Raw genomic sequence first — 27,870 nt, forward strand, 5'->3', positions numbered from 1 at the left:
CCTAAAACAGCTTAACCCTCTGGTCTAACAAAGGGCCTAATCACTACTGTACGGCACAGATTTAAACATGGCTGCCTCCAACAAGGTGTCAAGAGGGAGCGGCCATCAGGCCTTCTGTTAAAGTTCAGAAACCCAGAATCCTGTTCGCTTGGAAGGTTGCCAGGTGGAGGCCGACAGCCTCAAAGTCGCGACTGAGTCTGCGCACTGGCCACTCGGGATGGGAAGAGATTATACTGCGGTGAGGCGGCGTGGTACGAAGATCAATTTCGGGTTATGGGCGCGGATCCAGGAAAAATGGGAAAGGTCAGTATGAGAAACAGTCAAAATTAAAGACTTCTGTAGGATAGTGATCGGACGACTACGGTGGCCCTTATGGGTCAGTCATGGGTGCCCGTAAGGGTCAGTGACGAGCTTACTGAAGAGGTTAAGTGATTGGACTTGTGAACCTCGTGGGGGTCTGTGGGGCGGGAGGAGGTTTGTAGGAGTCAGTGGCAGTGTCTGTGAAGATGGATTAGAAGTATGTGGGAATCAATAAAGGAGGGTTCTCGATTTCTTGATTGGCACAGTGAGTGGGGATCAGTTTACAGTGGTCTTTAGGGGTCTGGAGCCAAGTGGGTGCTTCAAAAACATTTATTTGAACAGCATTAGAGCGCAATGATCGGAAGCCTGAGAGGGTCCGTGATTGGAGGTTCTGAGTTCTGTTTGGGTACCTGGAAGTGATGATTGTGGAAACTTTGAGGTTAACTGATGAGAAGGGTTAATGGGGACCAAGGTTTAGAGAAATGCTTTCGGCCATCAGTGATTGACACTTCCTTTAGATCATCGATGGGAGGAATCTGAGGGTATTAGTGATTGAACTTTTGTAAATCAAGGAATGGAGAACATACGGATCAGTGGGGGGTCAGCGAATGGGACTGTCAGTAATTGTGGGGGGGAGGTGGGTCTGTTGGGGTCAGCGATTGATATTCAGTCATTGGGGTATCATTGGAGATCAGTGTGGGTTCGTGATTGGTGATCTGTGTAATTCTCTGTTGGGCAATCAGAATGGATCAGTGAGCTTTGTAGTCACTGGCTAGCGGTCTCTGATGGTCATTTTTGGACATCCGGGAATATCAGTGACTACAAGATCCTTTGTTGTAGATTGGGGCGCCATATATGTCTGTGATTAGGAAGCTTAATGGATGTTAAGAAGGATTGGGAAATTTAGAGGTTGGGGATGGGAGAGTTAAGGATTTGAGTCTGCAGTCCTGCATAATGGGAGCACACTTCACCCCTGTGACTCTCTCCAGCTGATGAGCAGTCAGTTCAGTTCAGTCTCTCCCAAAAGCCCACATCAAAACTCTGAAACCTCCTTCCCCTTTTTATTGTCCCAGCGTTAAAGATAGTGCTTTCAAAGGACCAAGTGTTAAACTTATCTAAAGTAATATGTTATTAAAGATGTGTCTTCTATTGCTTTTGCCAAGCATTTAGTGCATATTTCTTTTAATGTTTCCTTTAAGGTCCTTTCTGGCAACAGTAATGATGTATCTGTCTGTGACAGCATCCCAAGAATGAGTCTGGTTTCTGGAAATCTATTCTGACTCCATGGCAGCTAGGATGGATGTGTCTTTGCCTGTGGTTAAAAAACAAAGAATTTACTGAGTAAGTATCTAAACTGATCTTGTAAAAGATTTTGCCAAAGGAACAAACTTTGAGAGTGTTTGGAAAATACTTTTATCTAGGCTTAACTTAAAAATGTTGTTAACACACACATACCAAAAAAAAAAAAGTAATTATGTGAGGTGATGGAAGTGTTAACACTATTGTGGCAATTATTTTGCAATATATACATATATCAAGTCATGGCATTGTACACTTTAAACTTCTACAATATTATATGTCCCATACCTCAGTAAGGTTGAGGAAAAAACAAAAATAAATAAATAAATAATATAAGGAAAAGAAACTGGATCTGGAAGTTACTGTGTTCTAAGAATCTTCTTGCCTTGTTCTGTATTTTTTAGGCATGACACATTTGACCTCCTTGAATCTGTTCCTTATAATATCCTGGCAGAATAATTCAGTAAAGATAAAACCACAAAATCAAAACTTGAAGCTATTTTTAGAAACTGCTCTTCATTGAAATTAAAGTCAAACTAATGCTAATTAAGATGGGCCAAGATAAGATTACAAATAAAACGGATATAAGATTTTGACCATTAGCTTAATGAAGGGGTAAAATGCCAAAACAGTATTTTGTTTTTTAAAATATTATATCCAATCCTCATGTAGTCCTCAGACAAAGCACAATAACTGTAACATTTTCTGAAACAAAGGAAGCTGAAAGGTAAGGCAGTTAAATATCTGTCGGAAGCCATGCACATCAGGCTTTAGTTTTTAGAGCAGATAGTCTCTGTTTTCAGTTGCACAGAATCAAAGACAGGTAGTTGTTTTGATGCAGAAGTCATGAGCTTAGATAAGGAGTTAGGGCATTTTCTTTTTCTTGTGCTATTTTCCTTTGACACCTACACTGTATTTAGTGCCAGGTTGGGGAGCAAATAATTTTTTTTAATGTTTTTATTTTATTTTATCTTATTTTATTTGAGAGAGCGAGAGAGCATACACACTCCAGCGAGAGAGCATACACACTCCAGCAAGGGAGAGGGGCAAAGAGGAAGAGAGAGAGAGGTGTGGGAGAGAGACAATCTTAAGCAGGCTCAACTCTCAGCCCAGAGCCTGACCTGAGGCTGGATCCCATGACTCTGGGATCATGACCTAAGCCAAAGTCAGGAATCAGATGCTCAATCAGATGCCACCCAGGAGCACCATCTTTTTTTTAAACGTTTTACTGAGATATAAGATACATACAGAAATATACAGAAATATACAGCTCAATGAATTACCACAAAGGGAAAACCCTGGGGTAATGTACTCAGGTCAGAAAACAATGTTGTAGCACCCTGAAAGCTTCCATAATACCCTTTCCCTGTTACACCCTGCCAAGGGGAAACCATTCTCCCAGCTTCTAACGTTACTGATTAATGTTGTCTGTTTTGAACCCTAATTAGAACATTCAGGGCATCTGGGTGGCTCAGTCCGTTAAGCGTCCGACCTTGGTTTCAGTTCAGGTCCTAATCTCAGGGTGGTGAGTTCAGGCCCCGCATTGGCATGGAGCCTACTTAAAAAAAAGAGGAGGGGGAACACTCATACCAGGGGGGTAGGAAGAAAGAGGCAGTATGTAGCTATGCGTGAAGGTTTTTTAAGTATGAATACAAATTATTTCATTTTATTTGTACCTCAGACATTTTTCCAGATAATTAAATAGGCTTTTTTAAAACTTGGTATAACATACATACAGGTGGTATAACTTGGTATAACATACAGGTGGTATAACTTGGTATAACATACATACAGGTATAACATACATACAGTGAAGTATGCTTATCCTAAGGGTATAGCTCGGTGAATTTCTACATTGAGGAAAATCATGTAAATTCAACCAAGATCAACATAGACATCATCTCTCGCACCCTGAAGCCTTTTGTATCAGTCAGTACCCATTGCCACTGCTGGGTCTAATATCATGGATTAATTTTGCCTATTTTTGAACTTGACTTAAATAGAATCATAGAAATAATCTGAAGGCAAAACATTCATACCATGGGAAGTTTTGTCCAAAACTCTGAAACCAAGGGACGCCTGGGTGGTTCAGTCCTACTTCAGCTCAGGTCATGATCTCACAGTTCGTGAGTTCGAGCCCCGTGTCGGGCTCTGTGCTGACAGCTCAGAGCCTGGAGCCTGCTTCGGATTCTGTGTCTCCGTCTCCCTCAGCCCTTCCCCCGCTCAAGCTCTGTCTCTCTCTCTCTCTCAAAATAAATAAAATATTTAAAAAATTTTTTTAATCTTTTATTTATTTTTAAGACAGAGAGAGCATGAGTGGGGATGGGGCAGAGAGAGAGGGAGACACAGAATGTGAAGCAGGCTCCAGGCTCTGAGCTGTCAGCACAGAGCCCGACACGGGGCTTGAACTCACGAACTGTGAGATCATGACCTGGGCCAAAGTTGGATGCTCAACCGACTGAGCCACCCGGGCGCCCCTAAAATATTGTTTTAAAAATTTAAAAAAAAAAAAAAAAAACTCTTTGGTTTCTCATCTATAGCCCTGGCTTGGCCATTTGAGATTGCCTGTTTTCTGTTAAGTCTCTCTGGAAGCCAAAATTATGCACAGTGAAATGGACCCTATGGGTTTAGAGTAGATGTGAAATAAGGGTCCCGTTAATGAAGTTAACAAGTTGAGGATGGCTCTTTGTAGATATTCGGAGGGGTCCAGAGCCCCCTGGTCAAAATCTCTTATTAGCCTTTGGATACTGACCTTTGCTTGCAAAGACCTGAATAAGGTAGCTTGAAAGAGTCTCTTCAGGGGCTACCTGCCCTGAGGCTCAGCAAATATAGGATACTCTGCAAGGAGTCTTTTTCAGTGAACCTAGAAGATCTGATGGATTCATTCTGGGCAGAGGAGAAGCCTCTGTCCCTCCCATCCAACCTGACTTAACCTGGGAAAACAGCTAACCTCCTTCTTTGACTCACAGGTCTCTCCATCTTGCTTGCCTTTCCACAAACATAAGGGATTTTTGTTTTGTTTTTAAATAATTTTAGAGTTAAGAAAGTTGCAAGAATAGTACAGAAGTCTTATTACACCCTTCACCCAGATTCTGCAGTAGTTAATATTTTCCTATATGTGTAAATAATTTCATTTTCTTGCTATATATGTATATATATGCAGATTTTGATTTTTTTTTCTGAACCATTTGGTAGTTGCAGACATGATGGTCCTTACCCCTATGTGTATTTCCTTATATGACCATAATATAATTATTGAAAACAGTGAAGTTAACATTGAAACAGTATTATTATTATTATTATTATTATGGTGTTAGTATTATAATCTACAGACCTTATTTAGATTTTTTTAAGTTGTCCCAATAATGTCCTTTATAGCAATTCTTTTTTCTGGTTCAGGATTCAAATTCACGATTACATGTTGCATTTAGTTGTCATGTCTCTTTAGACTATGTTAAAATTGGAATATTTTCTCAGTTGCTTTTTGCTTCTTTTGACCTTGACATTTTGAGGAGTACAGCCAATTATTTTTATAAGGTGTTCTTCAATTTAAGTTTTTCTGATTCTTCTTCATGATTAAAATCATGTAGGGGCATCTGGGTGGCTCAGTTGGTTAAGTGTCCAACTCTTGACTTCAGCTCTGGTCATGATCTCATGGTTCGTGGGTTTGAACACTGCACTGGGCTCTGCACTGACAGTGTGGACTGCTTGGGATTCTGTCTCTCTCTCCCTCTCTCTTTGCCCCTCACCTGCTCTCTCACGCTCTCTCTCTCTCTCTCAAAATAAACTTTAAAAAAATCATGTATATTTTTTAAACATTTTCTTAATGTTTATTTTTGAGAGAGAGAGAGAGAGAGAGAGAGAGCATAAGTAGGGAAGGGGCAGAGAGAGGAGAGACAGAATCCGAAGCAGGCTCCATCCAGGCTCTGAGCTGTCTGCACAGAGCCCAGCATGGGGCTGGAACTCACAAACCACAAGATCATGACTTGAAATGAAGTTGGCCACTTAACCAACTGAGCCACCCAGGCACCCCGAATCATGTATATTTCTGACAGGAATACCACAGAAATGATATTGTGTCCTCAATGTGCCATGTGTCACGAGAGGCATGATGTTGGTGTGTCGCATTGCTGGTAATGTTAACTTTGATCACTTGGTTAAGGTATGACCACCATGGTCCTCCACTTAGTATCTTAGGGGGAAATATTTTGAGACCATGTTAAATAATCTCACATTTTCATTCACTTAGTATTAGTATCCGTTAATGATTTTTTTTTTTTTTTGAAAGAGAGAAAGAGAGTAGGGGAGGGGCAGAGGGAGAAGGAGAGAGAATCTTAAGCAGTCTCCACAGCCAGCTCGGAGCCCAACACGGAGCCCAGTGCCACAACGGTGAGATCATGACCTGAGCAGAAATCAAGAGACCGACACTTAACTGACTGAGCCACCAAGGTGCCCCTCCATTAGTGATTTTTGCCTGAATCAACTACTATTATTGTGGTTGTCATATGATAATTTTCTAATTGTACTGTTACTTCTACATATATTAGTTGAAGCTTTCCTTATTCCCCTATGTATTTATCGGTAAAAATATAATAGTGTGGCCTAGTTACATATAATAAAATATGAACTGTACATCAGAAACTTGCAAAGCTGTTTGAAATGTTGAGTTATACCATTAGCCAGAGCTCCGATCTTCTTAATCGCAAAGAAAACATCTTGGGAGATTGACTTCTTGTAGAGAAAGAGTTGTCAGCTCATGTGACAAAATGACCCACACAGACAGGAAACTGCTAGGGTCCCACTCTGGGCCAGGTAGATTTCCATCATGCTCCCACAATGAGGGATTGGGAGCTGGAGAAGGAAAAGAAACATCCTGTCAGAAATATGATAGAATTGTCAAAACCTGATGAAATGATCCATGTGTATTATAAAATCTAAGTCATGGTTTCATTTATTCTGTGACAGTAAATCTTACTGTATTTTTTAAAAATCAAGATTGAAAAGGTCAGATAAGATAATGGGGGATAGTGTCTTCAATTGATTTATACCAAACTGTGGATAGTTTTCTTTTTTTTTTTTTTAATTTTTTTTTTTTTTTTTTTTTTTTTGAGAGAGAGAAAGAGCACAAGTGGGGGAGGAGCAGAGAGAGAGGGGGAGATACAGAATCAGAAGCAGGCACCAGGCTCTGAGGTGTCAGTACAGAGCCTGATGGAGGGCTTGAACCCATGAACTGTAAGATCATGATCTGAGCTGAAGTCGGACGCTTAACCGACTGAGCCACCCAGGTGCCCCTTTATTTTCTGTCTTAATTAAACATTTAATTGAGAGTGTTAGAAGGTATATATGAGAAGTAGAAGGAATCAATAATAAATAAATAAAAGGGGAAATTAATGAGTTAAAGAAAAAAGGGGAAACAAATCTAATTTTTAAAAAATTGATAATATAGATAAACCATTAGCAAACCTTATCAAGTCAGGAGGAATGAACAGGTAAACAAATAGGAATGCAAAAAATAGAATAATCATATTATTAAAAAGTATTTTTGTAAAACTTAATATATTTCAAAGCTAGGATGCAGAACATTATTTTCTAGGACTATATGGCTGTATAAAACTTCAATACAAAGAGAAAGAAAACTAAAAGATCAATAGCTAAAGTTTCAAATATTCAGAAAGATTCCTGCACACCACTTCCTGCCATCCCCTATTTCTTTTTTTAGTGTTTGTTTATTTTTGAGAGAGTGAGAGTGAGCAGAGGAGGGGCAGAGAGAGAGGGAGACAGAATCCCAAGTAGGCTCCAAGCTGTCAGCACAGAGCCCAATGCAGAGCTCAAACCCATGAACCATGAGATCATGACCTGAACTGAAACCAACAGTTGGACGGTTGACTGAGCCACCCAGGGGCCCCATCATCCCCTATTTCTCAAAAAATAAACAAAAAACAAGTCAACTATCAGACTTGGATGGTCCAGTTGGAGATTTCTTATAGAGCCTTGAAGTCACTTCAAGTAGCATATAATTTTTCAAATAGTTAAACTCTCCAAGAGAATTTATAAAGGAGGGAAGCATTACCACCTCTTTTTATAAAGACATCATTGTTGCATTGATTACAAAAACTGGAAAAGGTGGCATTGCAAAAGAAAATCATAGACCAACTTTGTGACTATATATGCAAAATCCTAAAAAACAAAAATAGAATAAATTAACAATACATTCAAATAATAATGCATTCTGAGAGCAAAGAAATTCATCCTAAAGATGCAAGGTAAATTCGATGTTTAAAGGATTTGTTAATGAATTTTACCATATTAGTAAGTCAAAGGAAAAATACCATACAGTCCTGATAGATGCTAAAAAATGATAGATGATGATAAATAGATGATAGATAATAAAAAAGAATTTGATAAAGTTCAACATTTGTTCTGGATTTCTTTAAAATTTTTTTCTTTTAATGTTTATTTTTGAGAGAGAGAGAAAGCGCCAGAGCACGAGTGGGGAGGGGCAGAGAGAGAGGGAGACACAGAATTCGATCTGAAGCAGGCTCCAGTCTCCGAGCTGTCAGCGCAGAGCTTGATGCAGGGCTTGAACCCACAAACCATGAGATCATGACCTGAGCTGAAGTCGGACACTCAACTGACTGAGCCATCCAGGTACCCCTGGATTTTTTTTTTAAATAGTAAAGTAAGACTGTTTTGATACATTTTAAACACTATAAGACCTTCTTTATGTCAAATTGAAAGTCAGTATCCAATTTACTGGCATTCAAGTGAGCAGCCTGTCCCTAATGTAATTTTACCTTTTAGAATATAGTGAGTGCAGTAATCAAAGAGTGAGGGAAGAGGTATAACACATTTAGAAAAGAGAAGAAAAAACTGTTAAGTATTTGTGGATGAAATAATTACATACCTCCCCCCCAATACACATACAAAGCTCAAGATGATTCATTCCAAACTATTACAGATATTAAGAAAGTTCAGTGGGGCGCCTGGGTGGCTCAGTCGGTTGAGCATCCGACTTCAGCTCGGGTCATGATCTCGAGGTCCGTGAGTTCGAGCCCCGTGTCGGGCTCTATGCTGGCAGCTCAGAGCCTGGAGCCTGCTTCGGATTCTGTGTCTCCCTCTCTCTCTGTCCCTCTCCCACTCATGCTTGCTCTCTCTCTCTCTCCCTGCAAAAATAAACTTAAAAAATATATATTAAAAAGAAAGTTCAGTAAGGTGGCTGTTTTAAAATGAGTATAGGAAAATAAATTGATGACTTTTCAATTTCAGTTAGTAATTATGAGGATGAAAACATGCCATTTAGAATAGGAACCTGAAACACAATTGGCTACCTAGCAATAAATATAAAAAGAGAATTGGAGTACCTACATGAAGCAAAGTATAAAAATGTTTTGAAATGTAAGGGAAGTCTTGATTAAATGGAGAAATCTTGATCTTGGATTGAAAGGCTCAATATTTTTCAAAATTGTGTACATTTTCTTATATGAATGGGCAAATTTAAATTGTACGACATCAAGCAAAATCTAAGGAGAGATTTTTTTTTTTTAGTGTAGTAGAATAATTCTACATTATATACTGAACATGATACATTTGAGAATAGCCAGGATATTTTTTTTAAGTAGGCTCCATGCCCAGTGTAGGGTTTGAACTCACAACTTTGAGATCAAGAGTCGCAAGCTCTCCTGACTAAGCCAGTCAGGCACCCTTAGCCCGGATATTTCTTTTTGTTTGTTTGTTTGTTTTTTCCATTTTATTTATTTTGAGAGAGAGAGAGAGAGAGAGAGAGAGCCCGAGCTGGGGGGAGGGGCAGAGGGAGAGAGAGGAAGAATCCCAGGCAGGCTCCATGCTGAGAGTGGAGCCTGATGCAGCACTGGATCACAGGACCCTGGGATCATGACCTGAGTCAAAGTCAAGAGTCTGACACTCAACTGAGCCACCCAGGTGTCCCAAGGATATTTCTGAAAAATAAGTAATGTGAGGCAGCCTACCAAAGTTTTAAAACATGTTATAGAACTTGAAGAGTATAAAGCTGTGACCTGAGAAGAGCTAGTTGAGGGAAAAGATACTGAGTTCACGAGAGATCTCTGATCTATCTGATTTAAAATTGATGCCTGAGAGCATCCAAATGATGGTAAATATATAGTAAAACATGGCTTTTGAGTTCAAATGTTAGGGACTGGTGATACAGATGTGTGAGACAGATTCATGTAGGTAAGGAAGAAAAGATGACTGCTGTGCTTCTGTTGGGGGACTCTAGGGGGAGCCACCTACCCCCCTTCATTGACGATGCAGTGGGGAGACTGACTGCATGTTGGTACCACTTACCAAGATTGACTCTTTATCAAGAAAGACAGTGATTGACTTTGCCTTCCCCCAGTGTTGCTCAGTTTGGGGGAGAACTTGAGGCTGAGGGAGGAGGGGAACCTTGTTTTTCACATTTCCTTCCTTGGAGCATGCGGCACTGTGGCTTTGTCTGCTGTACTAGGGGTATGCAGACAAGCCCTTTAGTAGAAAAATGATCTGCCTTTTTTTTAAAAAACATTTATTTATTTTTGAGAGACAGAGAGAGCACAAGTGGGGAGAGGCAGAGAGAAGAAACAGAATTCAAAGCAGGCTCCAGGCTCTGAGCTGTCAGCACAGAGCCCGATGCAGGGCTCGAACCCGTGAACCACAAGATCATGACTTGAGCCAAAGTCAGACACTTAACTGACTGAGCCACCCAGGCACCCCGAAAAATAATCTGCTTTTTAGTGAAAAACAAAATTTCTAAATAATTTTACCTTATTGTTGAAAGAAGTTAGAAAACAACGTCTCTTTAATTTCACCATGTGCACCCAATTACTGTTTCCTGCCCTTCTTATTTTAGTCTGTGTGATACTATGATTTGTAAGCAGAAATATATTTTTGGTCTTTCAGTGCATTTCTGGCACAGATCTCCTGAAACCCTTGGAATTTCCTAAGTGATAAGGATAAAAGTGTTAGTCATAATTCAGCCCCTTTCAACCATACCTGAATTTTGTATTAAATGAGGTAACTTATAGAAAGCCTCTACAGATGGGCTTTTAAAAATTATTTTTATTGGGGCACCTGGGTGGCTCAGTTGGCTAAGTGTCCAACGTCTCGCAGTTCACAAGTTCAAGCCCTGCATCGGGCTCTGTGCTGACAGCTCAGAGCCTGGAGCCTGCTTCAGATTCTGTGTCTTTCTCTCTCTCTCTGCCCCTCCTCCGCTCATGTTCTGTCTCTCCCTTTCAAAAATAAATAAACATTAAAATAAAAATTATTTTTATCATTTATCATTCCTGTTTTCACAGATAAATAAACTGAGCCCCAGGCAGGTAAATTATTTGGCCTAGATTCCCCCCAGTCAGTTAGAGGAATTGCTTGGTTCAGTCTTCTGTCTGATGATTCCAAAGCTCACAGTCTTTCCAGAAGTTCCCCCTACCCCACACCCACAGCAGAGCCATCACTCAGCTATGTCTCCTGCATAGTCCTCCGCAGACTTCTTCCTCTTGAGCCTCAGAGAGTATTGAGGAGGGACTGGTGGATGACTCTTACCTTGAGGTCTGTTTATCTTCAGGTTACCTGAGTCCCCTGTATACCTGTGGGTCCCACCACTTCGCTGACAGCAGGGCTCCACAGGACCTTGGTCAAGTCTACAGAAGGCCCTGCCTGGGGCTACAGCTGAGGGTGAGTTACTGTTGAGAGATGGAGCTGTGAGGGACTAGCAGGCCAGGTAGAAGATCCTCTGGATCCAGAGAGGGGATCTTGGGAAAAGAATCTCTTCTGAAGGAGGAACGTAGGGTCCGAGACCTCTTGCCAGAGCAAAGACTCCTAAGTAGCAGGAAATAGCATCATCCCTTAGCCAGAAGCTGAGCAAGACTCAACTTGGCATCATTCCTTCCAGAGACCCTCCATGGCTCAGGGTAGGGAAAGGGTTGGTTCCAAGATTCAGAGAGACCGAAGTGAAGGGGAAAGCAGAGAAGGTCAAGTGTGATAGGCGTGTTCTCTTAAGGGAAGGAGACCTCGGTCCAACATAGTGCATTTTGCCATCTTGTAGTATGGGATGTGGTCAACCCATTCCCTTACTCTTACTGGCACTTTCTGGACTCTAGGTTGCTCCCTTATCATTTTTGCCACCTTACCTGGCCTCTGGGAATATGGGGAATTCATTCCATCCTGACAAGGGGCAGAAAAGTTCCTGGATTCTCAGAGTTCTGGTGGCAGCAGACCTACTATAGCTATAGATTTTTTTTTAATTAAACTCTACTTGGAAGATTTGCAGGAATATTACTGTCAGCTTTTATGTGTTCTTCATATAAGTTCACCTAGATAAATGTTTACAATCACATCCTCTCTTTCTCTAAATATAATGTTATAAATATATTTTTATACTTTTTTTCTCAAGTTTTTCAGAGTAAGTTACAAACATGATGCTCCTTTACCCCAAAGTACTTCAGTGTACATTTCCTAAGAATGAGAACATTTTCCTTATACAACTAGCAGTTTTCAAAATCAGGCAGTTAACACTCATTTGATACCATTATCCAATCCACAGTCCATATTCAGATGTGAACCAATAATGCCATTTCATGGCAACATTTCTTTTTTCATTCTAGAATCCAGTTTGGGATCACCTGCTACCTTTAGTTGACACATCCCTTTAGTCTCCTTTAATTGGGATCAGTTCCTCCGTCTTTGTCTTTCATAAAGTTTCAATATTTTTGAAGAGCATTGGTCAGCTATTTTGTATTAATGTCACTCAGTATGATTTTGTCTGTTTCTTCGTGATTAGATTCAAGTATTCATTTTGGGCAGAATATCACGGAAGGGATGTTGTGCCCATCACAGTGTATCATATCAGGGGGCACATGATGATATGTCTCATCACTTGTTAATATCACAAGGTTAAGGCTAAGGTGATATCTGCCAGGTTTCTCCAAGGCAAAGTTGCTATTTTTTTTAAGTTCACTTTATTCTTATTTTGAGAGAGAGAGAGAGAGCGAGCACAAGCCAGGGAGAGGCAGAGAGAGAGAGAGTGCGGGGAAGAGAGAGAATCCAAGCAGGCTCCGTGCTAAAAGCATGGAACATCAAACTCGCAAACCGTGAGATCATGACCTGAGCCAAAATCAAGAGTCAGATACTTAACCGACTGAGCTACCCAGGCGCCCCCTCATTTTATAATTAATAAATATCTTGGGGGGGATATTTAGATACTATAGAAATACCCTATTTTTTCACCCAGCTTTTGCCAATGGTTTTTGCATCCACTGATGCTGCCATCTTATTTAAAAGTGAAGGAAGTGACTTTCCCAGGCCACAGAACACAGGCCTCCAGATACCCATTCGCTGACATGTTCGCCACACCACCACTCAGCTGGAACCTTGCAGCCTTGGAGACCAGGCCAAAGCTGAGTAGCTCAGTCCAGGAGGGTGAGGGAGGGAGTGTACTCTTTTAGAGGATTGAGTAGTTCTCCAAAGCTGGATTAACTGCCCCAGCTTGCTGGGCCTTAGGCCTTTCCTGCCAGCTCTGTCCCTGGTGGACGGTTCAGTTCTCTCAGAGAACCTTCTCCTGCTTTCAAAGCCCTCCTGTGGCTTCCCTCATGATGAAAAAAAGCAGTGGAATAATGATCTGTAAATAATGAAGTATGTACCTGTGTGTGTGTTTCAGTTACAGATTAGAATAAGAAACATCCTGCCACCCAAATCGAAACACTAACATTTTATTGTATTTCATACCAAAAGTTTTTCTACACATATATTTTTTAAATAATGGGATTTTTTTTTTTTAACTTGAGATGTGCATAGAGAACAGCGTGTAGCTTAACGAATCGTTCCACATGTGCACACTCATATACCTACCACCCAGATCATAATAGGGAACATTTCCAGCACCCCAAAGGTTTCCCCCACCCCTCCCAAGCAGTGCCTAGTCAAAGCGGTGACATAGGTTAGGGTTGCCTGTTTCTGACCTTCATGTAAATGAAATTCAAACAGTAGATCTTCCTTTTTTTTAAACTATTTTTTTGACTTACTGGTATAACTTGATTATTTTTTAAGCAAAGAAGTATCTATATTTTATTTAGCATTCAAGGAAACCACTTTTTTTATTCTAGAGACAGGAATCTAAGTAGTTAATCTTAGCATCATTAAGACAAATTCATTATTCTATCTTGTGAACAGGATGTTCCTGGAAATGTTCCATATCCTGATAATGTGGTGGTTATGTGGGTGAATACATTTGTCAAAACTCATTGAACTATACAATTAAACCGGATTCATTTATTTTATGTAAATTATACCTCAGGAAAGAAAAAAATATTTCAAAAAGCATAATAAGCTCACTGCTCAGTCCTTCTATTACTGATAGGACAGCTAAATGCCTCTTTCACACTAACTGTGCTATATGACTTATGTTGTCTGACCTGTACAATATTTCAAAGCATTTTGATACAATTAAGAGAGAGTGGATATTTATTGTCTGCTAAAAGTAAATCATTAACTCATTTAGCATTATATGTTAAGAAGTTTTCCATGTGTACCCTCATGTACCCACCACCTAGATTATGACAGAGAATATTTCCAGCACTTTAAAATTATTTTCCTTTTTCAAAAGATGATTGATTTGTCAATAGATTAGTGAGAAAAGACTTCTGTAAAACAAAGCCAGGAGAACGTATTCATTTTGAAAGAATTTTTTCCCCTTGAAACTAGCACTCCTTCTCACATGGTTAGAGCCTGTGAGGCTGGCTCCTCTGTCCCTTTGCCAGGACCCATCACTGAAGAAGTGTCTTTGCTTTCTGGCACTTAATATTACAGAGATGCATTTTGTGTTCTTTGCTCCAGATGTGGACTCAGCCATTTCCCAAGGAGGTTTAGTTCCTTTTTGGTGAAATTAGTGGAAGAGATCAGAATCTGGGTACTAGCAAGTTTTTCTAGTTGGGATGACACCACCTCAAGTTACTTCAGTGAGAACAGCCACAAAAGATATAATTTTTAAAATCAGGAGTTATCCCATTGATGATTTTAACATTAAACATTCAAGTACATCGTAAAATATTTATACTCTTAAACTATGATTTACCCTTTTTCTTTTATAATTTAAGCCACGTAGTTATCTCTTTAATTAAACACCTTAATTAAAAATAACAATTGTTGGGGCGCCTGGGTGCCTTAGTTAGTTAAGCATCTGACTCTTGATCTTGGCTCAGGTCCTGATCTCACAGTTTGTGAGTTGAGCCCCGCGTTGGGCTCTGCACTGACATCACGGAGCCTGCTTGGGATTCTGTCTCTCCTTCTCTCTGCCTCTTCCCCGCTTGCACTCTTTCTCTCTCTCTCAAAAGAAATAAATAAAATTTTTTAAAAAGTAACAGTTGTTTGGGGCGCCTGGGTGGCTCAGTCGGTTGAGCGTCCGACTTCGGCTCAGGTCATCATCTCACGGTCCGTGAGGGCGAGCCCCGCGTCGGGCTCTGTGCTGAAAGCTCAGAGCCTGGAGCCTGCTTCGGATTCTATGTCTCCCTCTCTCTCTGACCCTCCCCCGTTCATGCTCTGTCTCTCTGTCTCAAAAATAAATAAACATTTAAAAAAAAAAAGTAAAAAAAAAAAAAAAAAGTAACAGTTGTTTGTTCTCATTCGTTGAAAATTATTTTTTAACGACAACACTTAATAATATTCCAGATGAATAACAAGGTTTAGCTTTTAGTAATCATTTGTGCCATAGTTTAAGTAACTATTAGTTTTACTAATGTTATGCAGTTATTTTATTTTGCTTTAAGTTCTTTGTAATAAGTTACAAAAGCCTTTTTCCAGTTTATACTTTAAAAAAATAATAACATTATTATAGAAAAAGCATCCTAAATATAGGATTTCATAAAAACTAGTAGGTGAAGTAAAGTGCAAACTTTAAAAGTAAATAAGAGGTAAAACCCAAGCATTTTGCCTTTAAGAGAAAACATATTGTCCTTGTGCAAAGGTGATCTTATTCAGAGCATGAACGTGGCTCCATGGGGCCAGTTATTTAAGTTTTAAGGATTTTGTTTTTAAATAAATTTTCACTTACTTGGTAGCAGCTTTTACTTCCTGGGGGGTCTGTTTTATGCATTCACATTCTGAATTGAATGGCCCTATATTTTTTCTTCTACCACAGTGATTTAAAGCATAGGTTTTTATACAAGATTTACATAGCGACTTTGCATGTTCCAGGATGGGCCTGGTCCCTCACAGCTCTGTTCTCTTTCTCCTCCTTCTCCCCCCAATCTCTGTCTTCACAGGATTCAAATCTTTTTCCAAGAACAGAAAATGATTGAGTACCAGGTAAGTGTGACATTTAAGTAACCTAGTTTCCCTTGGGAAACTGTTCTAGAAAAAATATGTGCATTTCAAGCATATATACTTTGTCACAGATTGGGTTCTTAGAAAACAGACTTGGAGATGGAGGTTTGCACACATGAAGTTTAGTAGGGAGACTCTTGGAACACCTATAAAGAGTGAAGGAAGCAGGATTAGGCAGAGGGAGTTAAACGGCACCAGCTGATCTTACAAGATGCTTTGAAATTGGGATGGCCCTCCAACTCCAACTTTGTCCTGAATGGAGCCAAGGAGGCCTTTAATTCGGAAATCAATCAGTCATTGGTTTTCTGCCCCGTGGTGGGGGACTTAAGCTTGGGTGGGGTACCTCCCTTTGACCAAGTGCGGTTTGCAAAAGGTCTGAAGCCTGCAGTAGCCAGTCTTCTAGCAGCTGGGAGAAATACCTTGGTCCTTCAGGGGGATTTGGGTGGAAAACCACAGTTTTTCTCTCTACATGGAGATACAATGGCAAGATACTTACACATACGGTCTACCCCCTTTTTTTCCAGTTAAAATATGCTAGAGGTGGTACATATTAGTACTTGGGACCACAATCTGTGTTGAGGTTGCAGGAAGTGTTTTTCTTTTTAAGTTTTTTTTTTAATTTTTTTTAAATATTTATTTATTTTTGAGAGACAGAGTGAGACAAAGTGAGACTGGGGTAGGGGCAGAGAGAGAGGGAGACACAGGATTGGAAACAGGCTCCAGGCTCCGAGCTGTCAGCACAGAGCCTGACGCGGGGCTCGAACCCACAGACTGTGAGATCATGACCTGAGCCACCCAGGCGCCCCTCTTTTTAAGTTTTTAAAATGTATTTTTTGAGAGAGAGAGCACATGCTCATGCATGAGTGGGGGAGGGGCAGAGAGAGAATCCCAAGGAGGCTCTGCATCGTCAGCACAAACCTGGACATGGGGCTTGAACCCATGAACCATTAGATAATGACCTGAGCCAAAATCAAGAATCAGAAGCTCAACCAACTGAGCCATCCAGGTGCCCCAGGGTTGCAGGAAGTTTTAACTCCTCTGTGCTTTGTGGCCCACATATGTAATGGAATAAAATGCTAAATTTCAGTTAGAGTAATTGAAAATACAAATATTATTTCTTTTCAGAGGGGACAGGCAGGAAGCTTCCTCTACGTTTATGGAAGTCCTGATTTTGATCCAGGGTATCTGTAGCTTTGATCTAGACTGGGGAACAGATGAGCTCTCCAGTATTTAAATTACTGTCATTCCCTTAACTGTTTTTACGAGTTTGGCAGCAAACAGTTGAACATCTTATTCCCTAGCAAGTCTCAGTGTGAAGTGTTCCCAGCTCCCCCTACCTTCCTCACCATCTCTGGACTGTGAAGGGCCCTGTGTCCTGACAAGACCCCCTCAGCCCTGGAGTTCCTGCATTTCCACCTCTTTGGAGGCCTCCCTCCAGCAGGGATATCTCTTTCTGAAGACTCATCCTCTCCCCTTTCCCAGATCTTTTCCCTTGTCCCTACAACCACCATCAGTGCCTCCAACCCTAGAAACCATCACCACTTCCAAACCAAAAAATCCTTGCCTTTCTCCCCTGGCCTCCTTCGCCTCCTGTGGTGATTTCCTTCTCTTGGTGTTTCCATATCCTGCTTCTTATTCTTTCTTTTTTTTTTTAATTAATTTTTATTTTTTAGAGAGAGAAAGTGTGTGTGAGTGGGGGAGAGGGGCAGGGAGAGAGAAAATCCTAAGCAGGCTCCACACTGAGCATGGAGCCTGACTCCCACGACCCTGGGATCATGACCTGAGCCAAAATCAAGAGTCAACTGATTGAGCCACCCAGGCATCCCATGTTTCTTATTCTTTCTTGAGTCCAACATCCTTTCTTCCCACCTTACTAAAACTTTTCTGGCCAAGATCCCAGGTGACTTCACTGAGGTTGAAATCAGAAGATGCTTTTTTATTGTTCTGCTAAATTAGATCGCACCTTTTGCCCCCTTCTGTGTGGAAGGCAGCACCATATACTGGATAAGAGCACACACTTTGGAACCAGACTGCTGAATTTTAATCCCAGTTCTTACTATCTGTATGACCTTGCACAAGTCTCTGAACCTTTTTGTGCCCCCGTTTTCCACCTCGGGAAATGGTACCATCACAGTGGGCAAACCAGGACCCTGAGATTTACCCTTGACTTCTCCCCACCTTCTCCCTCTCACACTCAATCACCAAGCCATGCTAATTTTACAACCTTAATGTTACGTCCTATGTTTGGTGAAAATGACATGGCCTTTTGGGTGCCAAATTACATCTATTTTGTTCTGTTCTATTCCATCCCATCCCATCTCATTCCCATTCCAATTAGCTCTGTTTGGGAAATATCAACCCAGAGCTGTCAACTGACCCAGGCTCCATGCTCTGTGATAAAAGCCTGATTGCTACTCTCCCTCTACCATGGTATGTCATTCTGGCATCAGAGAGGATATCTGGTTGTTACCCACTATGTACATGGCCTTGGTATGGGCCTTAGGGTCTCATGTACCAGCATCCATGGCTTCACCCTGGTTTTGGTCCTGCCTTCCAGCCCATCTGCTTGGGCCACTGCTCAGGTGCCACTGTAGGATCCCACATTTTTCAAAGAGATGTACAGCCACCTCCTGAGGTTGAGCTGATGCCTGTGACCCAAAGCCCCCACCAGAAATCACATTGTTAGACCATCTCATGTGACCGAAAGCCCCCAGGTAAACAAAGGCAGTCTTATCACACAGAACATTCCAGGGGCTTAGAGATTAACTCCCAGGAGCTGAGTGCAAAGATCAGACCTCTCTTTGGGCCAGGTTCATTCTTTACAGTCAGTTGAAGATGTATCATAGTTAGTTTCCTCTACTCACAGGAATAGAGGATTACTTTTCCTTACACCAAACAGTTCTCCAATTCTCTGTGGATGCCAACTAGGTGTCCTACAATTTAATTCAACTCAGAGTTAGCACAGACCCTACAAGTTAGGGTCTCAGTCTCACAAGACTGCCCCCCCCCCCACATGCTAATTGCATCCCAGGTTGTCACCTGAACTTCTGACCAACTAGCTGTAAATCAGGGGTTCCTGTGACCCCTTGCTTAGTTTTGATAATTTGCTATAGTGACTCACAGAACTCTGGGAAACACTTTATTTACTATTATAGGTTTATTATAAAGGTTACAAATGGAAAGCCAGATGAGAAGGTACAGAATGGTCCTGAGCATATGAGCTTCTGTCTGTGGAGTTTGGGGTGTGCATCCTCCCAGATGTGTTCACCAACCTGGAAGCCCTCCACGGTTTTCATGGGATTTCCATTTTGTAGGCATCACTGATTAAATCATGGGTTGGGGATCAGCTCAATCTCCAGTACTGCCCACCCACACCCACCCCCATCTAGAGGGGGTGGAAAAGGAGACTGAAAGTTCCAACCCTCTAATCACATGGCTAGTTCCTGTGGCCCAGCCCCCATCTGTGTCATTAGCATAAACTCGTGTATCCTTGACTGGGGCTTGTTATGAATAACAAAAGATACTCCTATTATCCCTATTACTCAGGAAGTTACAAGGGTTTAAGAAGCTTTGTTCTAGGAACCATGAAGGAAGACCAAATATATATTTCTTAATATATCTTAATATCACAGGTGCCCTCTTTAGGTTAATACCCATGGTCCTTCTTTGGGTCTCCAGCTGAACTCTTTAGTGTCCCTTGGGGCTCTGGCCTAGGCACTTTGCTCATCCTGTCTCCCTGCAGAGAGATCCCACACTAACAATCTTAGCTACCATTTCTCTGCTGATGGCTCACAGAGCTTTTAGCTCCCTTCCTGATCTTGCTTCTGCTACAAGACTCCTGCGTCCATCCCACTGCCTGCTAAGTGTCTCCACCCATGTGTCCCCAGACATGACTAACAACACATCCTCTTTGCTTCTCACTTCTGTTTTTCTCACTTCTGATTTACCACCACCATCACCCAGTTGGCTTTGAGACACCTGGGTGTTACCCTTACCCCTTTTCACTCACTCCCCACAACCAGTTAAGGTTCAGGTTCTGCTCTTCTTTACTCTTTCTTTTCTCTGTCTCACTGTGTCTTACTGTGCTACTTGTGAACATCATCTTCCACCTGCATTATTACGGTCTTTCTTTTCACTTCTCTCCAGATCCCCCATCACATTTCTCTTTCTATCCATTCACTTTCAAATTATGTGAGTTCTATACTTCTTTAGGCAGGTTTTTTATCCAGCCTACCAATCTCTGCCTTTTGGAGTGTTCAATCTTATATTAATTTATATTATAATTTAATATCATTTAATATAATTATTGGTGTGGTTGGATTTGTATCTATCCTTTTAGTATTTAGTTTTCTGTTTGTCCTATCGCCTTTTGTTCCTTTATTTCTTTTCTCTTGTGTGTGTGTGTGTGTGTGTGTGTGTGTGTGTATTAAATATTTTTGAAATTCGTTTACTTCAGTATACCTGTTTGCACTATAATTTTAGTGGTTACTTTAGGAATTCAATATATACCCTTAACTTTTCAGTCTGCTTAGAGTTACTGGTGTACCACTTGATGTGGAACGCAGGAAACTCACCACATGCCTTCTAGAATGTGCTTTCTATACACACCTATTCCTTGATATTTCCATTGATTTAAAGTCCATCATCTCATCACCCACAGGCCCCTGTATTCTCTTCCTGCTACTGAGTGCCTTGTAGCCCTTAAAATCACTGTGCTGCTCCCATGCCGGTGTTCATGCTGCTCCCTCTGCAAGGACTGTAGTTTCTTCATCTTTCTGTAGAGGAGACTCAGCTCCACATATCCCGTAGCTCTGAAGCCTTACTAGCCTTTGAAACAGTCACACTTTTCTACATGCTATAACCTAGATGTCTTGCCACCATAGCTCTTATACTTTCACCCTGATGGCTTTACATATTGCTCTTTGCTGGGCTGTCAGCTCCTTGAGGTCAGGAACCATCCATGATTGTGTTTCCAGCAACCAGCACTGGGTTATACACAGCAGGTCTTCAGTCAGTATCTGTTGACTCAAAGTGTATGTGGCAGTAGGTTCCAGTGAGATTGTTATTTTTCCTACCATAGATAGCCTAAAGCCAGGAATGTAAAAGGTATTCTAGGTAGATAAATGATCATGATAAGCTCTGACCTAGGAACATAAAAATTCCATACCATCTACCCCTGGCTACATTTTTCCCACATGACTCAGTGTCATTTCATCCTCAGCAGAGACCTGTGTCATTCAAAGACGTGGTAGTGGGCTTCACTCAAGAGGAGTGGTACAGGCTGAATCCTGCCCAGAGGGCACTGTACCGGGATGTGATGCTGGAGACCTATAGCAACCTTGTTTCAGTGGGTAAGAAGAACTCCTCCACACAATTTAGATTGTGCTTGATTGACCACCTTTCATTTTTCAGTTGCTAAAAGTAACTGAGATACCTAGAGCTCTGAAGTACCAAATACTTTTTATGTGCCAGACACTATTTCAGCCACTTTTAACATATTAACTTATTTAATCCTCATAAGAGCCCCATGAGGTAGGTACTATTTATACCACCATTTTACACATTTGGAAACAGAGGCAAATAGGTGAAGTCACTTGCCCAGTGTTATTCACCAAGTACATAATAGAGCCAGGCTAGGATTTGAACCCCAGTAGTCTGGCTGCACAGTCTGCATCCCTAACCCTTATACTGTGCTGCCCCAGTGAGTTTGGCTTGAGTTTCAGTGGTCCTGAGTTACTAATTCCTTTTGGGTTCTGGACAAGGTGTGTGTACAGTCTTCTCCCAAGTCCAATGTCTGTTGTGCAGCCTTTAATGCTGCCTGAGTGGCCCTGAAGACCAAGGAGCTCAGCCCAAGGCCTGGATCATTTCCCTGGAACAGGTTATGAAGGCACTAAACCATATGTGATCCTCAAGCTGGAGCAGGAAGAAGCACCGTGGATCTGTGAGGCAGCATGCTCGGGCTGCCACTGTCAGGGTAAGTATGATAAATCCAGCAAGAGGTGCTATGGGAGGCTGGCACCTTTGGGATTTTGTTGAGTCCACCTTTCAAAAGCCTTAGAGCTTTGCAAGCCACTGGAGACATTTCTCTGAGAGCTTTAGCCTTCTTGATGTCCTTCAACCTCCATGCACCCCACCTCCCTTATCCAGGTGTTCCTTTTCCTCTTTAAATCTCACCTCTCCCTGTGCTCTTGCTCCATCCCCCTATCTCCAGAATCCTTCATTTCTCTTAAGGTTACCTTCTCCATCACATTCAGGCTTTCTCACAAATAAGCTTCTGTCATTCCCCTGCTCCTGCTGGTCCCTTCCTATTCCCTTTTCCCACACTTTCCAGGTAAAACGCCTCAGACCTGCCTGCCATACCCATACTCTCACTTCCCATCCTTTCCCTAATCCTTTAAGTTATCCCTTAGTCCTTTAGTTTCCTTAAGTCACAGAAGAGGAAGTATTGAATTTCAGGTAACCAAAGACACCTGGGTGGTAAAGGAGATGACTGAGCTTGGCCCATCTTAACCACTTCCTTATAACATTCAGAATAACTGCCCCTTTCCTAGCAGCTCTGTAAAATATTGCAACAATACCCATGGTACCCCAAGTGTTGGTAACCTACTCTTAAGGATGCCTCTGAACTACTTCTCCACAAGAGTCATGAACTTAGTAAGAAGAGTCAGTGTTGTCTGTTCCCACATCTCTTTATGCCACTCACTCTTGGTTTTGTAATCATATAATTGAATTAATATTACATTATGAAAATACCATTCAAGTTATTTTCGTGCTTCCCTCCAAAATGTCTCTGAAATTACCACCAGTCACCTTTCATCCACCTTGGTGTAGTAGTAGCAGTAACAGCATTAGAATTACTGGCCAACACTCAGTGTGTGCTCACTATATGCCAGATCTGTTCTCAGCCTTTTACATATATCATCTCGTTCAACCCTTACAAGACCTGTGAGGTATCCAACCTTTATTACTCCATTTACAAATGAAACGATCACAGGAAAGTTAGGAAACTTATCTAAGAACATATAGCATAGTAAGGGACCAAACAGAGATTTGAACTCATGTGGTCGTATTTCAGAACCAGTACTCATAACTGTCACACCAACACACTGGTACCCTTTGGGGTGTATTTTGCTTCATGAAACTGTGCTCATCAGCCTTCCCGAAACATTGTAACCTGGCTATCAGCTGCCTTTCTTTTCCCTCTTTTAAGAGCCACACATTGAATAGCAAGGTGCTATATGACACTTAAACCCCTTTCCTCAGTAACAAGATTGACAGACTACAGCCTATAGTTTGGCCACGTGATTTTGTGAAGAAAGTTTATTGGAACACAGCCATGCCTTAACATTTACATACTGTGTTCCCCAAATACAGTGGGAGAGTTGAATAATTTTGACTGAGACCATATGGCCCACAAAGCCTAAAATATTTACTCTCTGACCCTTTAAGAACATGTTTGCCAACCACTGGTCTATAATATTCCATCTTCTTCAAAATTATAACTCTGTATACTCTGTGACATGTTCCATTTCATTTGTGCCTGTTGTGAGTCTTCTCATACAGCACCCTTCTCCGCATTTAGTTATGGTTCAGGCTGTGTCTGTTTATATGCTGTGTGTTGCTTAAATGTTTAGGGTATTTTTCAAGTAATTTTATTCCAGATCATAATAATAGAATAAAGAAAGGTTTGCTGTATTTTCTCCAGAAAACATTTGTCAAGTTAATGTCCAGAGGAAAAGACAGCAAGACATGATTTTGAAACAAGGGGCATTCATCAGCAAAAAAACATTGCCCAAGGAAAGAAGCCATGAAAACAATAAGTTTGGGAAAATATCACCTCTGAGCATTAATCTTTTTCCTTCAGTTCAAGACCCCAATAACTGGGACCCCTATGGAAAAAGTGTGAACCATAATTTAGACTTGATTGGTTTTAAGAGAAACTATTCAAAAAAAGATGAGTGCTGTGGATGTGGGAAATTGTTACAGCATACAAACCATGATAGAAAACCTAATGGAGAAAAACTCTGGGAATGCAGTCACTGTGAGAGAGCTTTTAGCCACAACCCAGCACTTATGTATAAACCAACAGTAACCAATTCTCTTGTGTACAAACGTAAGAGGGTTCCACCTACAGAGAAACCCCATGTCTGTAGTGAGTGTGGGAAAGCCTTCTGCTACAAGTCTGAATTCATTAGGCATCAGAGAAGTCACACTGGGGAGAAGCCATATGGATGCACTGACTGTGGGAAAGCCTTTTCACATAAGTCAACCCTTATTAAACACCAGCGAATTCACACTGGGGTAAGACCCTTTGAATGTTTTTTTTGTGGGAAAGCCTTCACTCAGAAGTCACACCGCAGAGAACATCAAAGAACACATACTGGAGAAAGACCCTTTGTGTGCAGTGAATGTGGGAAGTCATTTGGTGAGAAGTCATACCTCAATGTACATCGAAAAATACACACAGGAGAAAGACCATATCGTTGTAGAGAATGTGGAAAATCCTTCAGCCAAAAATCATGCCTCAATAAACATTGGAGAACTCATACAGGAGAAAAACCCTATGGATGCAGTGAATGTGGCAAAGCTTTCTATCAGAAGCCAAACCTCAGTAGACACCAGAAAATTCATGCCAGAAAGAATGCCTATAGGAATTAAAACATAATAATTGTGGGAAGCCTTAAGCAAAGTATCCTATTTCATTGTATGTGGAAGCATTCATTTTCAGGAGAACTCTCATTGATTTAATGAATTTGGACAAAATGTTTTTACCATAAGGGGAGTCATGTTCTAATTGTGATAGGAAACTTTATACAAAGATTGTAGAAAACACTTTATAAAACATAAACATGGTCACTCTGGCTTATGAAAGTTTAAAAATATGTTAATGGAATAACAATACAAAATATATGTGAAAAGAATTGGTATATTATGGCATATTCCACAGTGAGCCACATAATAAGCATTATTTATATTTTGGAAACGTAAATGTGGATTTAATGTGATTTGTGAATATCAAGCACATTTGTCACATAGTATGTGGAATGCCATTCACCAAACTTTTTCACTCTAAATATCACCATTGTCTTTTAATGTCTTAACAATATAAAAAATAAGAACATTTGTTAATGTTGAAAAGGCAAGGCTAAGGAATAGTTTCACAACCTAATATTGGATGAACAAAATACTATAAACTTGATAGCACAGCCATTATTTGACAAATAGTAGTGTGGCCCTGGCATATTGTGCACTACTTCTATTTTATTAGTCTTAGCTTAACATGCCTTTGCAGCAAATTAGGAAAGACAGTGTTTATATGAGTCTTATAATTCAGAAATGTTTCTTGCAGAGACCAAAGATAGAATTTTTCTGTTGTTGTTTTTTTTTCTTTTTGCAAATTAATTCAGCAATGTCCACTTTTCTTCCCTATCAATTTCCCTGTGAATATCCTGGGCATGAAAACCCAAATTGTTTCATCATTCCAATCTTGAAAAAAAAATCTACTTCCTTGAGCTGCCACATCTTCCAAATAAAACAAATGCCCACACTGTTCAAGATATGCCTCCTGTAAGAATGCCTGGTCCAGAATGAGAAAGGAAACAATCACATGAGCACCGGATGTTGTATGTAAGTGATGAATCACTAAATTCTACACCTGAAACTTATATTACACTGTATGTTAATTAACTGGAATTTAAATAAAAATCTGGGAAAAAAATAATCACAGATAAAAATATGATTAAAAGAGTGATAAAAGATACTTCATACAAATCTAGATCAACCTGTTTTTAAAAGAGGAATTAAATGCTTTTCTTGCAAAATAGAAGTTAGGAAAATTGCAAGAAGTAGAAACTTGATAGAACAATTACCATTGAAGAGTTTGGAAAAGTGATTAAAGATCTAGGATTGAAAAATGCTCCAGGGCCCAGATGATTTCATTGTTTCTTCTTGATACCAGTGTTATTTGAAGTATTTCAGCCCATAGATTATGTTCTCCAGTTTATTTTATGAAGTCAGAATAAGTTTTAACACCAAAACCAAATAAAGGTAATTGGAAAAAAGAAAACTCCAGGCCAGTCTTACTCATGAATTTAGAAACAAAAATTATAATTAAAATAATTACAAGTAGAATTCAGCAATATACCTAAAGAATGACATAATGACCAAGGAAGAATTATTCCAAGAATGCAGAGCCAATGCAGTAATAGGAAATAAATCAATAAAATTAACAGTTTAAAAGAGAAGATGCCATCCATCAATGCTGACAAGATATTTAATAGAATCTGCAAACATTTCCAATCTAATAAAATGTAAATTAAATTGTAATACTTAGTAACCACTTAGGAGTTACTTTACCAAAATCCTATAGCATATTTTATACTGAAACCATTTTTTGAAAATTAAGAATTTAATAGTATTAGAGATAAGGGTGTTCACTGCTGTCTATTTTTACTAAACATTGTGTTGGAGTTTCCAATGAAGGCAGTAAAAAAATTAAATTAAATAATTGGTATAAACAATTTAAAAAGAGGGAAACTTTTTGATGATATTATATATCAATAAATGAAGAGACTAGTAATTGTTTTGGGTTGAAAGGTAATTTTCTAAAAAGACAGTATAGAAATTAAGTTTTCTCTGTAAACATCTAATAACTTACATGTACTTCTTTTGGAATTACACTAAATGTCAGTGATTTTTTCTTTTAACTTATGTGAAATGATCTTAAAATCCATATGGAAGAACAAATGCCTAACAATCTAGACAAGAAAAGTATGAAAAAGAATTTCATACCAGATGTCAGAATATAACATGAAGTCACTTTAATCAAATTAATAAAGTATTGGCAAAGGATAAATACATCAATGGATCAGAATAGAAAATCTTGAAATAGACCTAAGTGTATATGAGCTTTCTCATATATGGAAGAGGTGGAATTTCAGGCTAGAGGGGAAAGGAATAGTTTATTTAAAAAGAATTCTGGTAGAATTGGCTTTTACTCAGGAAGAAAGTGAAATTTGACTAATACCCCAAAGCATATGAAAAAAAAATCCAGGTGGATTTAAGATTTAAATTGTTTAATAATAAAATTCTTGAAGGAAAAATGAAAGGAGACTACAGGTATAATCTAGGAGTTGGGAAGATTAACTTTACCAACAAAAGATACTTGAAGGCTATTAAAAAATACTTGACTACATAAAAGTATAATCTTTTGTATGGCAAAAGGTGCCATCAACAAAGTCAGTACACGATATTTTTGAAGGAAATATTTGCAAAGCCAATCAGAGAAGAGGTGCTTTTCAAATTGACAGGAAAAAGATAACTCAGTGGCAAAACATGGGAAAGTATTGTGAATAGACAGTTGTAAAAACAGCAAACCCAACTGGCTGGCTATCAAAAAATGTTTAGCTTCAGTGGTTGTTGGGGAATACAGATTAAACTCATAATGAGTGGGGTTGAGCATCCAGCTTCGGCTCAGGTCATGATCTTGAGGTTCATGAGTTTGAGCCCTGCGTTGGGCTCTCTGTTGACAGCTCGGAACCTGGAGATTGCTTTGGATTCTGGGTCTCCCTCTCTCTCTGCCCCTTCCCCACTAGCACTCTCTCTCTTTCAAAAATAAATAAACATTAAAAAAGATTTAAAGTCCTAATGAGATAACTGTGCAATCAAACTGACAAAAAATAGCAGGACTGCTTTTTTGCTGTCCCAACAAAGGTTCTTATACACCACTGGTAGAAACATAATCATTACAGCTCTTTCAAAAAATCAATGTGGTAACATCTATTATAATTTAAAGTACTTATGCCACTTTGAGGAATCTCTTAGAAGTAAAACCGCAATACGTAAAGACAGATGAATATGGATATTTATTATAAAATTATTCCTAGTGGCAAGAAGACACTAGAATCCAAATAAATGCCCATCAATAGGGAAATTGGAAAAGGGAAG

General features: G+C 40.0%; 1 protein-coding gene across 5 annotated transcripts; it reads left to right on the forward strand.

The window, feature by feature from the left end:
• The first annotated feature begins 191 nt into the window (after positions 1 to 191).
• Positions 192 to 27,374, forward strand: ZNF793 (zinc finger protein 793). Of its 5 annotated transcripts, none has more exons than XM_019423165.2 (7): positions 192 to 303; positions 1,500 to 1,641; positions 11,174 to 11,283; positions 15,864 to 15,906; positions 21,146 to 21,275; positions 21,803 to 21,898; positions 23,630 to 27,374. In XM_019423165.2, the coding sequence occupies exons 4-7, from the start codon at positions 15,892 to 15,894 to the stop codon at positions 24,580 to 24,582; spliced, it is 1,194 nt and encodes a 397-aa protein (XP_019278710.1). In that variant the 5' UTR covers positions 192 to 303; positions 1,500 to 1,641; positions 11,174 to 11,283; positions 15,864 to 15,891; the 3' UTR covers positions 24,583 to 27,374. The 5 variants fall into 5 exon arrangements, with proteins under 5 accessions (XP_019278710.1, XP_019278711.1, XP_019278708.1 ...); XM_019423166.2 differs by having other exon boundaries at positions 21,149 to 21,275; XM_019423163.2 differs by lacking the exon at positions 11,174 to 11,283.
• The last annotated feature ends 496 nt before the right edge of the window (positions 27,375 to 27,870 follow it).

The sequence above is a fragment of the Panthera pardus genome, unplaced genomic scaffold (genome assembly GCF_024362965.1).
Source record: "Panthera pardus isolate Hobbes unplaced genomic scaffold, ASM2436296v1 HiC_scaffold_18, whole genome shotgun sequence".
NCBI classification, from domain to species: Eukaryota; Metazoa; Chordata; class Mammalia; order Carnivora; family Felidae; genus Panthera; species Panthera pardus.